General features: G+C 42.2%; 1 protein-coding gene across 1 annotated transcript in view; it reads left to right on the forward strand.

Moving 5' to 3' along the window:
* The window catches only part of zbtb16a (zinc finger and BTB domain containing 16a), a 130,288-nt gene that overhangs the window by 66,016 nt on the left and 49,393 nt on the right, over positions 1-14,879 (forward strand). Inside the window, exon 4 of the mRNA XM_053847349.1 lies at positions 9,379-9,465. Within this exon, the coding sequence (XP_053703324.1) occupies positions 9,379-9,465 (87 nt within the window). The remainder of the gene's footprint in view (positions 1-9,378; positions 9,466-14,879) is intronic.

Genomic DNA, 14,879 nt, shown 5'->3' on the forward strand with positions numbered 1-14,879 from the left:
ACAGGTATCATTGGCCTGTGGTGAAGATATGAGTTGAGTTGCGTGCAGCACTACTGACTAGTTTTTCCCACCGAAGATTGGCAGGTGTCTTGCGATACGATAGGTATCCCGGCACAGGAGGGGTAATATGATACATTGTGATACTTCAGCAAAATATTGTAGTAAGAGCGATCATTTTATGGGTGAAAATAAGATAATGCAGTACAATATTATCTGAATCTTTGTTAGAGTTTCCGTTATACTCCAACTGAGGAAAGAATTATAAATCTCCAAAATGTCACAAATGCAGCAGTATATCTAAATGTATATGTATTAAGTATTTATATTTAAGTATGCATAAAGTATTTCAGTATTTCAGCAAAAGTACTTCGACACAATATAGCGCACTTAGGTATCACGATATTTGGGTGTGTCGATATCACTCCTAATATTGGTGGGTGTCAGGTATGCTTCATGTCCAATGTTGACAGTCTGCCTTCTGTGTTGCATGTTACACTCTTGTTTCCAGGTTTCTCCAAAGATTATTTTGAAAGTGCAGACTGTATGTTTCTCCCAGGAGTTTTCAGTGAATAACACGTCGAAAACTGTGATTCTCATGTCCACATCCATGATATCATATGCGCTATCCGTTTGTTGTGTTTGAGATCATTTCTGTAATGGTGTGGCGGCTCTCATTTAAGCCGTGTCACGGTAGTTATGTGTGGCAGAAATGCTCTGCTGCATTTCTCTTTAAAAAAAAAGATGATTACTGTTAGGACGAGGAGGTACTCTATATTCCGAGTGGCATCAAATCGTGATGGAAAATTGAAACCTTAAGGGGCAGCGCTCCCTATATTAACCCTTCGCCCAGCTATGTTTTATGACGTGGTGGAAGGTCCGGTAAAGGGTGTCACACAGTGTAAAGAAATGCCATGGGAGGGGAACTATTTGACTCGCCTTATGCGTCAACATCCAATGGGGAGGGATCCTGGCATCCAGTTCATGTTGCAGTGTGAGGTCTGTCTTCAAACATGAAACTATATTAAATTATTTTAAATCATTTCCACCCACTCAAACAGACCTATAATTCAGGGCTCCACTTTTTATTCCTAATAAAAATAAGTTTTTGTTTCTAAAATAATGATTTCCATCAATGTTTCTGCAGATGAAACAGCCATTACGCTGATTTTGAGTGCACTTGGTTGCGTTACCTGAGTGTTGTAATAGCTCTTGTGTAACGTGCAAACACATCCTGTTTGAGTTTGTCTCGCTGGCGTTGGCTCAGGCTTTTCTGAAACCTTGATAAAAACGTGCTGGGAGCCCAGAGGTACACACCTACTTTGCTACAGGGTACATGCAGTACCACGGCCTGTTTCTCTCCAGCTGGCAGCCTGGGCGCTGCAGCGCCGCTGATAAGAGTGTAAATCAAACTGTACAGGATGGTTTCTCATAAAGGTAGAGCGAGGACAAGAGGGGAGGCGAGGAAGAGAGCGTGCGCTGTCTGTACTCATTGTTCTGAAAGCATTTGTGGGTCGCCACAATCAAGCTTGGTTTTTTTTTCTATATTAGGGGAAATGTTTTCTGTTGCTATTTTGGGTCAACCCTTTGCTTTTTATTTATGGAAAATAAGAACTTGAAGGTTTTGTGTTTATGCCCCAATGAAAGTTGACATTCACGTGTGTGATTGTGTGACTCTTGTTTGTGTCTCAAAGTGTTTCTGGGTTTCGTGCTGTTTTCTCTCAGAGATGGGAGTCCAGGGTTGCGTAAGCCATTTATGTATACTCTGTGAACAGCCAGCCTGTGTTTTGGTTGTGACTCCGTCTGCCCCCCCGCTCGCATCACAAACGCACACAGGGACGTACTCGCTGTAATCTCCCTGCTGTCTGTCGAAAGCGCTCTGATATTTGTGCTCTATTGACAGATACATTGTAATGAGCCTTTAAAACGTCCCACTTAGCCCCCTAAAGACAAACCATCAGGCTTTCCTTCGGGTCTGTTGCGTAATCCAGTGCAAGTTTCGTGCAGAAACTAGTACGATTTCAGGCATCACTGATCAGCACTGCTGCGTTAATATTTGACAATCGAAGAAACCCTCGGCTTCTTCTTTTTGTTTTTTTTTTCTTTTTTCTGTCGGTGAGATCTTGGCTGATATTGACACAAGACACGATAATCTAATCCCACCCTTGCATCAGATCCAATCTGACTTGGCTTTACATGCTTGCAGCCACCTCGATAAGACGAGAGCTGTCGCCTATATTTTAATAAAACATTGCCCCTGGGCGAAACACAGCGCCTGCCACGCATGACCTCATGTGCTACCACAATCCTAAACTGTTGAAGATATTTTAGTTCTCACTAGAAATCCTGTGTCTGAATGCGACGTGCGCAACACAGCCATAAAATCATATTTGCTGAGGCGATTTTTAAAGTCGATTTGATTGCCATTTTGCAAGAATCTACTGTGTTGCTCTGTGAATTTAATATATATATGAAATTCCTGGTTGCAATTTTTAAGCAACAGTGAGACACTTTCGCTGTTGCTGTCGACCATTTAATGTGGCGAAATTGCACATTAGTTTTTGCAAAACTTTTCTCACACCATGCTGCAAATGTAATTCATGTTACATAATGTCACAATGTCTACTGACCTGCTGCTCTTACTACTGTACAAGTCCCATAATGTCCTGCAACGATTGAAGCTGCTCTAGCATTTTACAAGTCAACCCAGATATGAGTGTCTACAGATCTTCAGATCCGACAGACTCACTCGTTGCCTGCGCCCCAGATCCGGGCGGGATCTGCCACACCAATATCCAGTGCAGAAACCATCTGTCATGTTTCGCTGAGATCTGGGCCGGATGTGGCGTGGATCTCTACCAATTCTGGGCTGTATATTTGCCTGATTTTGCTACCCTGGTTTCAGAAGCAGATCCGCACCAGATGGTTCCCATTGTTCAAACGACATGTGGCCGGATTGGATTCCAGAGTACCGGATCGGAGACCGGATACATTTTGATATCCAGGAATGGTTTATATTGAATTCAATCCTCAAATTTCACTGTTTTTGGTAGTTTCACGTTGGGGGATGTCAAATCTTGCACCTCAGTCTCAGAGCGAGCGAGCAAGAAAACTCGGACTTGTCAGGTGAACAGTAAAGGATTGTACATTTATATTTGTTAAATCATAACTTTGTTAAAATATACATGTTATTTAACTTCATGCAAAATGATAAATGGGCTGTTTGGTTCCCAAGTGATGGGTGTAAACAAAAAAAAAACATCAGCAAGAAAAATGATTTGCTGATGTCAAATTTCAGTCGCCTTTCCATTGATATTTATATCACCAAACCCGAGACCAAGTCAAGGTCCAGACTAAACAGAGTACAGTACACATGTCTATGTGCCTTTGTAAATTAATGAAGTTTTATTGAAATTTTATTGAAAAGGAGGGATGGAATAATGTTGCTTTCAGTGCTTGATGTTCTCTTTTTCCTCGCATCTCCGGCATCAATAAGCTTCATTTCTTGGCATAAATGTCAGGTTCGGCTACTGCTGAATCAAAAATGAAGGACTTTGATAAAGCTATCAAAAACAACACCGCTGCTGCTGTGGTCAAGACAAAACAAAAGTCCAGAGTCCAGCATGACCAAGACCAAGTCTAGCGGCTGTTGATGCCAAGACCAGACCAAGACCTTGAATATGTGGGCTTGAGTTCAGTCTTGAGGCTGAGACTGGTCAGAGCACGAGAACATGTGTGAACTGGCTTCATGGTCTTTGCCATCCATATCATTTATGTACGAAATGAACATAGTTCATTTTGTTTAAGTTAAGTGAGTCTGGGAGCAAACCGTCATATGTTCACGCCATGATGAATGACGGACGACCTTTTCATTTCCTCAACAGTCCCAGTTGGAAGAGCAAAGTCTGGGCAAATGACTGGGCATATAAGTTGTCAGATGTGATCTGAAATCAATGAGCAGCTGTTTAAAGGAGCGGCAATGGCTTTTCCTGTCTGCAGGAAAAATCCAGAGGCAGTCAGATGTTTAGCTCTGGCATCATCGCTGGCCTACTTTTTGTGTCTAGCTATGAGCAAAGACAGACTCTCCAGCACTAATGTTTAATTCTGTGATTGTCTTTGATGAAAGATTCTGTTTTGAACCGAGACCCCCAAAGGGAATACATCTGTTGCAAACTTGGTTTATACCTGAGAAGAGAAAGTAGGTTGGAACAACAAGTGTCAGGACTGAAGGTGTTTGTACTTCATACTTGCGTCGGAGTGACTGAAAACAGGGCGCACTGTGGCGAAGCCGTCCTCTGTTTGAGCATCGTGAGAGCACATGGGTGGTGTGAGCCTGGCGACGGTGTGCGTCTCGCCACAGCGCCCTCATACACACAAGGAGCCCCCGAAAGGGCATTGAAGTTATTTTCGGTCTCTGCCTCATCATGCACGTATGAAAGGAGTGTAATGGCTAATAAGACTCTGCACCAGTGACCAAGCATTATTTAGGGAAATGGCAAAATGAACACTTAGCATGTCGGAGAAATTAGAGGCGAGGGAATTGACCGTTGCTTCGCTGAGAACACAGTGTGATGGGCTAATCCCCAATTCCCATCATGTCTGCCCGCTGAAGGAGAAAAACACAGCCCGTGCTAAAAGAGAGGGAAAACACAACTCTTGAAATGTTATTCTATCTGCATAGAGAAAGGTTCTAAAATAATGTTAGGTCACACATTGGTCCAGTGAAGGCCATTGAAAAGATGGCCATTTCTATACCTGCTTGACTCGAATAACTTGCCTTTAAAATCCCTGCGGAGCGTTTGATAACACCACTCACGTTTTACAGTGTACAAACTGCAGGTCAGAAATGCTTAGTCGGCAGTATTTGTAGGAAGTGTACCCGGTCGACAGGGAAGCCTCTCGCTTGTTCCTGTTTTATTGCTGTTTATGAAATAACAGAGCCTCACTCGGCCGCAACTGCGCTTGTGCAATGTTTCACAAGAGGAAGTGAAAAGGGAAGCCCGTTCGGTGGCACCTGATCGACACACACACACGCACTGACTCATTGACTCAATAATTGCATAAGTTTTATTTTGTAACCTGAGTGATAAATCTTTTTTTTTTCTTGCGCACACAAGCTTATTCAGTTATTGGCAACAACTCAAAGACGCTCCAAGTTGCGACCTGTTTCACCTTGAATGTGTTGTGTGATGATCCAGTTGCTTTCATAAGCAATAATTTCAGACAAATATGTGCTTAAAGATGGCAGTTAAAACATCACACTCATCCTGAAAGTGGAAGCCTTTTTTGCTAGCAAGGAGCTCCTCCCACTCATTTTGTTGAGAATTTCTAGTTCACGGTGACACCACCCCAAATATTATCCGTCACAAACTTAAACAATCGAATCCAATTCAATGACGTGTCATTTACGATCTTTGATTTGGGTTTAAAGGGCTACTTCTAGTCAAGTGCCCTGCGACAAAAGCAACAGCTGATGTGGAGTATTTGTCTCCTCAATCTCTTCTTACCCAACTAACAAGTTTGCTTTCCTGCGATCAAAGGGGCCTCAAGATTTACTGCTTTCATTTGGCAGTGAAAATAGCTCATGGCCGCTGTTACCAAGAGGTGGGCCCCCTGTTAGCACTTAGCGGCTAACTGGAGTGACGGGCACACGGTCGGGTGGCTGCCTGGCGGTGTGCGCTCTTCATTCCTCGGCACCTACTTGCACTCCCCTTTTTTTGCTCCGTCTTGACCTTTATTCTCTTTAAAGCAAGGCGCCATGCAGGGATTTCTCCACAATTTATGCCCTCGTGCCACAAGAGGGGACATGCCCTGCACTAAAATCCTGTCCCGGGCCCATTTAGCAGACCTCTCCCGGCCCCACACAAGACTGGTATAACCTCATTGGAATTTTGTCACCAACTACTGTGTGATGAAGTGCCCTTAATTTACAGCCGTGAAGACGGAGAGAAGGGATTGTATTGTTTCATTTAAGTCCCCAGTGAAGAATTTACGCATTATGAATTATTATGAGTTATGAATCAGTCTCTGAGATGTGACTGATCTTAACTGACAGGATTTTAATTTAAACTTAACTCCATTTTCAAGGCCAGTTTCCTTAAATCAGTCCATAACATTTACCATCCTGACCATTTGAAACTCGATGAAAAAAAGGGGGGAAAGTTTATATAATAATCTAATGATAAATATCAATATGAAACTGCGGGTCAAGGCACGTCATTTTTGTTCTTACAAATATCAAATGAGAAGTGCAACATTTCAAGAGTTCGGAGTTCAAAAGGAACTTTCACTTTTTTAAAAAAAGTACATTTTTTATTTATTTACTTTCCTTTTGAATTCATTTTTCTGAGTTATCCCAGAATATTTGAGAGTTATTTCTATGGATGTCATCCAAGAGAACGGATCTTTGGTACAACATCAAAGAAATCATACAATGACAAGAAGAAAATGAAAAGTTTTCGACGTCAAGTCCACTTCTTTTGATGGTCATCCATCTGTGGCATATCATCCCAAACATGTCTAACTTATTTCCCTGGTGAATTCTAATATGTGTTGTAGTTTTAAATGAAGTCCATTTCAGTCGAGAGAACCGCCCACAAACCAGATTTTTTTTAAGTTAAATTTTTTTATTACAATGTGCTTCATCCCGACCCTATTTGAGCACAACTTCCTGCCTGGTCTTCTGGAATGAATCCACATTTGTCGATGCATTTTCATCTGTGTTGCAACCCCAAACTTCTGCCCCTACCATCCTAAATCTTACTTCAACAGGTCCCAGAAATAAAGGATCGGGGGAGTGAGCTGTACTCACTCAATACTAGTTTACAGTGCAAAAGAAAAAGTCGACCTAAAACAACTTTTCTCAGATCAATCCTAAACATTAAACTAAAAAAAAGGATGGTGCTTTTGCGCCGCTGTGTTCCCAGTAAAGTTCTCACAGGTGAACGCGAGGTCTGGATTAAAGCAGCGATAAAAATGATAATCTCCATGACTGCATCGATGATGAATCGGGGACTTAAGAAAGCACCAAAGCGGCCGTTTGATTAATGCAAATGAGGGACAACAGCAGGTCTGGCGGGGGATCGGCTGTACATCTCCACTACACGTCTTGTTCTCTAAAGGTTAAGTGGCTGCTATTGCCGGCTAATTCAGCCATATGCTCATCTGTGCATCTGACACGAAGGCACCGTACGCCCGCCATGCAAATCATGTCTGTTGAATATGTAGCTCATTGGGAGGAGAGAAGAAAAAAAACAAAAAAGACATGGCTCATTCCGTTTGGAGTCCATTTGTCGGAGTGAGAAAGGCCTTGTAAGATCGCAGATGGGGCGTACTGGCTGCGAAGTTTTCGTCCCCGCAGCTTGTGATCTGCTCACTTGTGCGGCGTACTGTCTTTTTGCATAACTTGTTGCATAAGCATCCTTTTGGCAGGCACACGCTGTCATGTACACTCCATGTCATTTCTGCTTTTGGTAAGGGCTTATTACAGTACAGGCCGTTCCCTAATGTCACCGCGGTTGCAAAACCACACAAGCCATCTCTCCCGGCCTCTTTTAGTTTGTCATCTAAGAATTGGCTTCCTGTTTTCATTGTGTTCTCTTTTTCTCTGTGGAGGTGTCGTAACCCACCAGGCCGTTCCAAGAACAAACCACGGCCGGGGAAGAGATCGCTCTGTGCCGGCACTGGAAACAGACACACACACACACACACACTCTTAAACACACGATCCAGATGTTCAATGTGTGTTCTTTGTGCAAGTGTGTGTGTGTGTGCCATGTACTGTACTTGCTGCCAAGTCATAAAAAGCTATTTGCCTGGGCTTGATCTGATGTACCCTTCAACAGCACCCCGTGTGTGTGTGCGTGCCAAGCCGCTGTCTCTGATTTTATTGTTGTACAAGGTTGTTGACATTCATAAAATATATGTGAAAACATGCCAACTCCGGCTTCAGGCCGCGCACTTGATCTTGCATAAACTGTGGTTACCACAAAAAAAAGTATGAGTTACAGATGATATCTCTGCATTAGGTTAGAATAGTGTGTCAAACTCGAGGCCCGGGGGCCAACTCTGGCCTGCAGACTTGTTTTATGTGGCGCTCTAGAGCTATATATGCGTATGGTTCACTCCAAAGTTATTTTAGGTGCACCAAATTATTTTAGATGTCATGATGCCTACACACCGTCATAGTGTGTAGGCATCATGACCGTGTTAGCCTGAAGTGGAGATTAGAAATGTCAACTTCTGTAACATGGAGGGGAGTTAGAGCAAAGATAGGAAAGGACCTTCTAAACCTATATGCCTTGTTTGGTCGTACCTAGTCACTGGTGGGGGATTACAGTCTGTTTAGAAACTAGCCACCCAGAGATGCTAACAGTTAGCCTTGAGTAATTAAAATGTTTTTGCTTCTGCTCATTTAATGTTTAAGTGTGTGAGGTATAGGCTGACAACTGAATATGTATTTCGTTCAGCCTGCAACTTGGACCGAGTTAAAGTCATGGCCTCCTCTGCTTGGACTTGCACCTGAAGTGTGGATATAAACTGTGTTGTTTTGACTCAGATGTTTATAAACCGTGATGGTTTTGTGGTGTTCAATGTTGAATTTAACCCGTCAGGCGGAAAATATTTTTTTAAAGAACTTCTCTTTTTAATCATAATTCAGAAACCAACATAATAGGACAATATTCAGCACTAAATATGATAGTGACAAAGCTATTGGATTGTGTTCAAACCAGGGTTGGGACCAACACAATAATTTTGATGAATTAATTGCAGAAAAAAAAATATATTGCCATGAATAACACAGATATATCATGTCTAAACTTTCTTTTTTAATCTTTATCAGGTGCGTCACATTATACAATGTGGTGTCATAGCCAAAACATCCAGGTCTACAGATTTAACTTAGGTGGTAGCAAATATTAAAATGGGATTAATGATGTCAAATTCATCCTAAAACCTGGGATTAATGAATGAATAATGTTTTTTTAATGTAATGAATAAGCAAACATAAAAAAAAAATCTGGCACCTATGAAAGCAACATTAATATGATGTTATCGGCTAACGCTAAGCTAGGTACACAATAACATCTGTTTGTGAAACTCAAATCACACAAAAAAATACAAGTGGAGACAGATTAAAATAAATATGTGAGCATGCCACTTACAAGGCCTCGACAAACTCAAAACAAAACAACCTATTTTCTGTACTTAGAAACTGCTTGTTTTTTGTTGTTTTTTTTTTCCTCAGGAGACATTTGTTTTGCGATCTCGGTTGTCTGTAGACATCATTTACATTTTTGTAGTTGGCGAACAAAACCTTCTTCACTGTGTGGCAGCTTATGTGTGTATTGATTCGTCTTCCTGCTTGTGTTTGTCGTCCAGCTGGAGAGAAGGCCATCGTATGTGACCAGTGTGGCGCCCAGTTCCAGACAGAGGAATCCCTGGAGGCTCACCGGCAGATCCACACCGGTAAGAAGCCGGGAATCCTCACGCGGCGGAATCTCAAAGTTCTTGTTAGATAAATTAATGGGCCGACTTTAGCGCTGAGCCACGTGGAATGTTGCAAGCCTCCTGTGTCGTGGTGACTGCTTGGATTGACAGACAGATTGCATCAAGTTGGATTAGCCCCGTACGTCCCGACTCGAGACGGACCCAACAGTAATCAACAAACTCTGAAAACTTGGCAGGCTGCTGTTGTTTATCGGCGCTCGGCTACAGAGATGAGAGGGCGAGGGCGATCTGGATGCCAAGATGTAAACAAGAAGTAAATCCCTTTTCAGCAGATGCTGGCTGGCCCAGAACCGTTTGGTGTTCATGACTAATGTCTTCTTCTTTCATGAACATGAGACAGCAAAGTTAAGTCACCTGTCATGTCTGCAGCTTTCACAGGCAACTCACAATAACAATGGCACCACTGTCTTTCACTGTATTACTGACCTGACAGAAGCTAGTTTGATCTTTTTTAGCAGATACTGCATATAAAATTCTGCTTTTTCCTGGATTAGTTAAAAAAGAATTTGAATAGATTTTCTTTTGTTTTTGATTTTTGTTTTAAATATAATATTTAACGCAAGAATGTTCAGTATTTCCTTTATCAACACTTTCACATTACATAGTCAAACAGCTGTTTAAAGTCCCTGGAATTTGAAAAACAAAATTAAAAGTAGGGATGCTAACTACCTTTAGCATTATCTCCTTCTTTATCTTACAACCACAAGTTGATCAGAGTTTGAAGGTATTGGTGGTCAATGATTTTCATGAATTATTGACTCTTATTTTTGGATATTTTTCTGCACAAATCTGGCATTTCTCTTCATCAGGGACTTGTTTTTGTCCATTGTTGTCCAAGATGTTGATGAATTCAGTAAGAAACTGATGATCTCATATTGTTTTTTTTGTGTGTTCTGATCTCATACATCATGAAAAAAATAACTGCAAATACAGCCGGACTTAAGAAAGTAATAATGCAATTAATGCAATAATGATCATTGTTTCCTTTATCAACAAACTTCCACTGATGCGTGTTACACATTACATAGTCAAACAGCTGTTTAAAGTCCCTGGAATTTGAAAAACAAAATTAAAAGTAGGGATGCTAACTACCTTTAGCATGATCTCCTTCTTTAGTTTACAACCACAAGTTGATCAGAGTTTGAAGGTATAGGTGGTCAATGATTTTAATGAATTATTGACTCTTATTTTTGGATATTTTTCTGTACAAATCTGGCATTTGTCTTCATCAGGGACTTGTTTTTGTCCATTGTTGTCCAAGATGAAGAATGAATTCAGTCAGAAACTGATGATCTCAAATTGTGGGTTTTTTTGCGTTTTGATCTGAAATAATAGCCGCATTTTTGCTCGGCGTTGTTGCTAACTACTGTTTATGTTTTGAACCTCATGAGGTCAAACATGTATTTTCGTAAGCCGTTGCGTAATCCGACTTTGTTGCGTGATTAGCAGTTTCTTTTATCTGCTTGTTCGAATTCATTAGCAGCCTCTTTGGTATCGATATTTTTAGGCTCACAAGTGGAGGCTTTCGGATCAGAGGTGTCATGGGAAAGGTCATCTGGTCGCCATCCAACATGTCACAATGTGCTTTAGCACGACCCTATTTTGCCAAAACCAAATTAGATAAATGGTAAGAAAGCTGCCAATGAAGCCCCCGAGCCAAGAACCGCTCCAAAAATAGCTGCTCATCATTATCATCATCATCATCATCATCTCATTTTGTCCTTCATTTGAAGCACAAACACTCAGTCTGCTCCCCTTAGGCTCGTCCACTTTATTCTTTGTGACCATTCATTCCACCCGCGAGCCGCTGTATATGGGGGAGATAGTAGCGGGGGGATTGGGGTGACACGGTCCAAGTTTGATGGGGGGGAAGGTGTGGGTTCGTCTTCGGGGGCATGCCCTCAGCCAATCAGCACGCTGGAGGTAAAGACGGGTTAAACGGGGCTAATGATCCGACAGCCATAACAGAGGAAAGAAGAAATCTAAATATAGACATTCCAGTCTGGATGAAACGGGAGCAGGGATGGGGGTGATGCTACAGGGAAGCCCAGGCTGCACCAGGAAATCAGATGAACATTCATCACGCTCACTTGACATGAAGATTTCTTCTCAATTTGACGCTCTCAAAAAAGAATCTGATGACTGGTTGTCATGTTTATTTCCTCGTCCTTGGTTGGCAGCATCACGTCTTCTTTTGCTTCCAAACAAATCGATTTCCCTCACGCTAAGGCGCTAAAGGTTGACGGCGTCCATGCCTGTTGTGTTGGCCGCGGTGTGGTGACAGATAAGGCCGAGCGCGGTGAAAGAAACGTGACACTATCTGCCATCTTGGTTCGAAACCCGTGGCTTTCTGCCGCAAAATGAGAGTGAGGCAAGTAGCGGGGATATTTCAGGGCTCTGCTCTCGTACGTGACCAGTCAACAACAACTGATGTTATGCCATGTTCACAACAGTACAAAGCCATGTCTTTGTTGCCAGAATAAAAAAACAGCGGGGGTTTAGGAAATCCTCAAACACAGATTTGCCTTTCTTTAAGCTTCACAAATTTGTCTGTATTCTTAGCTGCTTTGCCAAGGAACCCTGTCTTTTTTTTTTTGTCAAGCTACTGTCACGCACCTCTCAATATTTCTGGCTCAATATATCGGTGAAAATCTCCCACCACAGTTTGGAGACAGGGCATCCCTGGAGTCATTCTTGTATGCGACTATCACAAAGGAACTTAGAGGAAAACATCATGTGGCTGTTTTTGCTCGCTAACTCGTGCAAATAGACGCACACTGCCAACTTTCCTGTTGCGCAACACACACACACACACACACACACACACACACACACACACACAAATAAATCCAGGATTACCTGAGTTCAGCTGCCAGAGACATTTGTCACTTCACCGACGCTCCACTTGGTGTCACGCTGGTGAATTCACCTCGACACGGTAGCGACTTTTTTAGTCTGGCATTCCGATGTTTTTAATTCACAGTAGGACACAAACAGTGAAGAAGCAAATATAAATATGTTTCTCATTGTAAGGAAGGACCTGAATTGAAGCGATAACGATAGAAGAAGCTTGACACTTGAAGACTATTCCGGTTTTTCTTATTCGGGACAGGCAGTGTATGAGATATCGGTTGAGTCAAAGGGCCATTTTCAAGGGAATTTCAGGGCCTTCCAAACTGATGTAAAATCCTAGTGGAGGACTATAGTAAGTTTCTCAGAATTAAGTGTGATACCAAAAAAAAATGTGTGTCAGTTGGAAACTTTAATACATTTATGTGGAATAATTTTAGAGAGAAAATAATGTGGACTGTAAGTGGGCTATTGTGACGCGATAAAACTGGACAAAAGCTGAACAGCTCAACTGGAACTTTAACTGTATAAAGGAAATATTTGTTGGTTAAAGTTTATCAGTGGGTTTGTTATTGATTTGTGTTTATCTGGTTGACATGTTTTTTTTTTATTTTTTATTTTTACCTCCATTAAGAATTTAGTTATTGTTGCACACGATCGATTTTTCAAAGGGATTTTCATGAAAAGTTCTGTTTGTGGCGTTCAAATAACGAAAATCTTAATTTAATTTCTTGGCCACTGGTCTTTCAACATTTATCCTTTTTTATATTTTTTCACTCAATAATCTAATAAACACTGCTAAGGGGATCCACTCCAATGTAGCAACAAAAGAAGCCACTGAAACTCACACTTACATCTCATAAATAAGCTTATTACGCACAAAAGGCTTTCATCAGTCAAGGATACTGGCAGCACTCATCGCATAAATGAGTTATATTCATCTTTTAATGGAATACTTGAGTTATATATTTTTCTTGGGTTGTTTTAATTATGGCTCTTTCTATTATTCAAGAGGCTTCTTTGGGCTCCGATAGCTTCCTTTAAAATGTGAAATGGTTTAAATGTCGTGGGCATATCTATTCGTCTTCGACACTAAAAGTTTTTGTACATCTCGGGTGTACTTTTTTTATTCCCAACTTCCTAAAGGTTATGCAGTATATTACTGCTGGAGTGTAACTCGACTGGCTCTCCACTTTATTAAACGGAAGCACCACACAGAGAAAATCATAAGGTCGCAGCGTGTCACCGGCAAATAATATCAAACAAAAATGTAAGCTAATACGACTTTGGGAATGTTGGTTTCTCTGCGGTGATTGCATTCCGCCTTGTGTAAACCGTGTATTATGCACACAAGCGAGCGGCGTCTTGTTTGCTGTGACAATCTGAGCATCTACTGAAGGAAGGTCACGCTGTTGTCTGTTATTCGACGCGAGCGCTGGAGATGACAAGCGCTGTATCTTTTAAGGAAAGAAATGACTCCACAGGGCGTGAAAGAATGTTTTCACTCTCTGTAAACATGATTCATATCAGTGCAATGTCATGCGGATGAATAACTGAGAAAATCCTTCGGTAATAGAAGGGGAAGGCTTCTCTTCCTTCAATCTTAGTTTATGTTCCTTTTTAAGTTGCGCAAGACAACCGAAATATGCAAACCATGGAGTGGCGATGGCGGGTTTGGCCAGTGGGAACACAGCGTGATTCCTCCAGGCCTCGGCCGCAGAGTAAACACTTTATTTCTCAAGCCAGAAATAGTTTGGCAATAGTGCCAGAAATGCAGGGAGAGAGGATCAGAGGAGAGAGAGAGAGAGAGGTTGTGGGGATAAGGGTGAAACAACACGTCGGCCAGGAAAATGTAGCTCACGATAAAATTGTTCACACTAGTGGCCTCGCACCGAGGAACACACACAGCGTCCAGTGGTGTCGCTCAAGTAAATTAGGCCAATGGCGGCGCTACACAGGGGTCACGTCAAAAGTGCCGAGCGTCTCAATCACATTAGGCCAACGCTGGCATCTGTTTAGCATTTAGTTAATTGTGATGTTATTAAGTTGTCAGTGAGCATTAGCGCAGCAATAAGCAAAACAAATATTCCCCCCGCCTGACCGCGCAGGCGGCGCGACGCACATGTGTTGCCCATGGTCGGCGGCGTATAAAGGGGAGCAGCCTCGGCACCCTGGAAGTGTGAATGTCACTCCACTCAACCTTTTGATCGGCCCCGAGTCTTGTTAAGCTGTTAGAGGGGAACGATCACCATAAAGATTAAAATAAGCCTGTTTATGAGGCGTTTGACGGCCGCGCTATAGGGCAGATGTGCATTAGCATTGTGGCGCTCGATCACAGGATGTTCCCATGTCGGGCTTTCTGTCATCTGCTGGGTGGAAACGCTGATCAGAGCGAGTTGTTTCGGCGTCACAGTGGAGAGTGCACAAGCTGTCCGTCGACAGCAGTCCGCCTCCGCCTTTGTCCTGCTGACCAGACAATGTAATGTGGAGCATATGGGCTAGCAGTGGGCTTCATCCGTGTC

This window comes from Synchiropus splendidus, chromosome 17 (assembly GCF_027744825.2).
Source record: "Synchiropus splendidus isolate RoL2022-P1 chromosome 17, RoL_Sspl_1.0, whole genome shotgun sequence".
In the NCBI taxonomy this organism is placed as follows: domain Eukaryota; kingdom Metazoa; phylum Chordata; class Actinopteri; order Syngnathiformes; family Callionymidae; genus Synchiropus; species Synchiropus splendidus.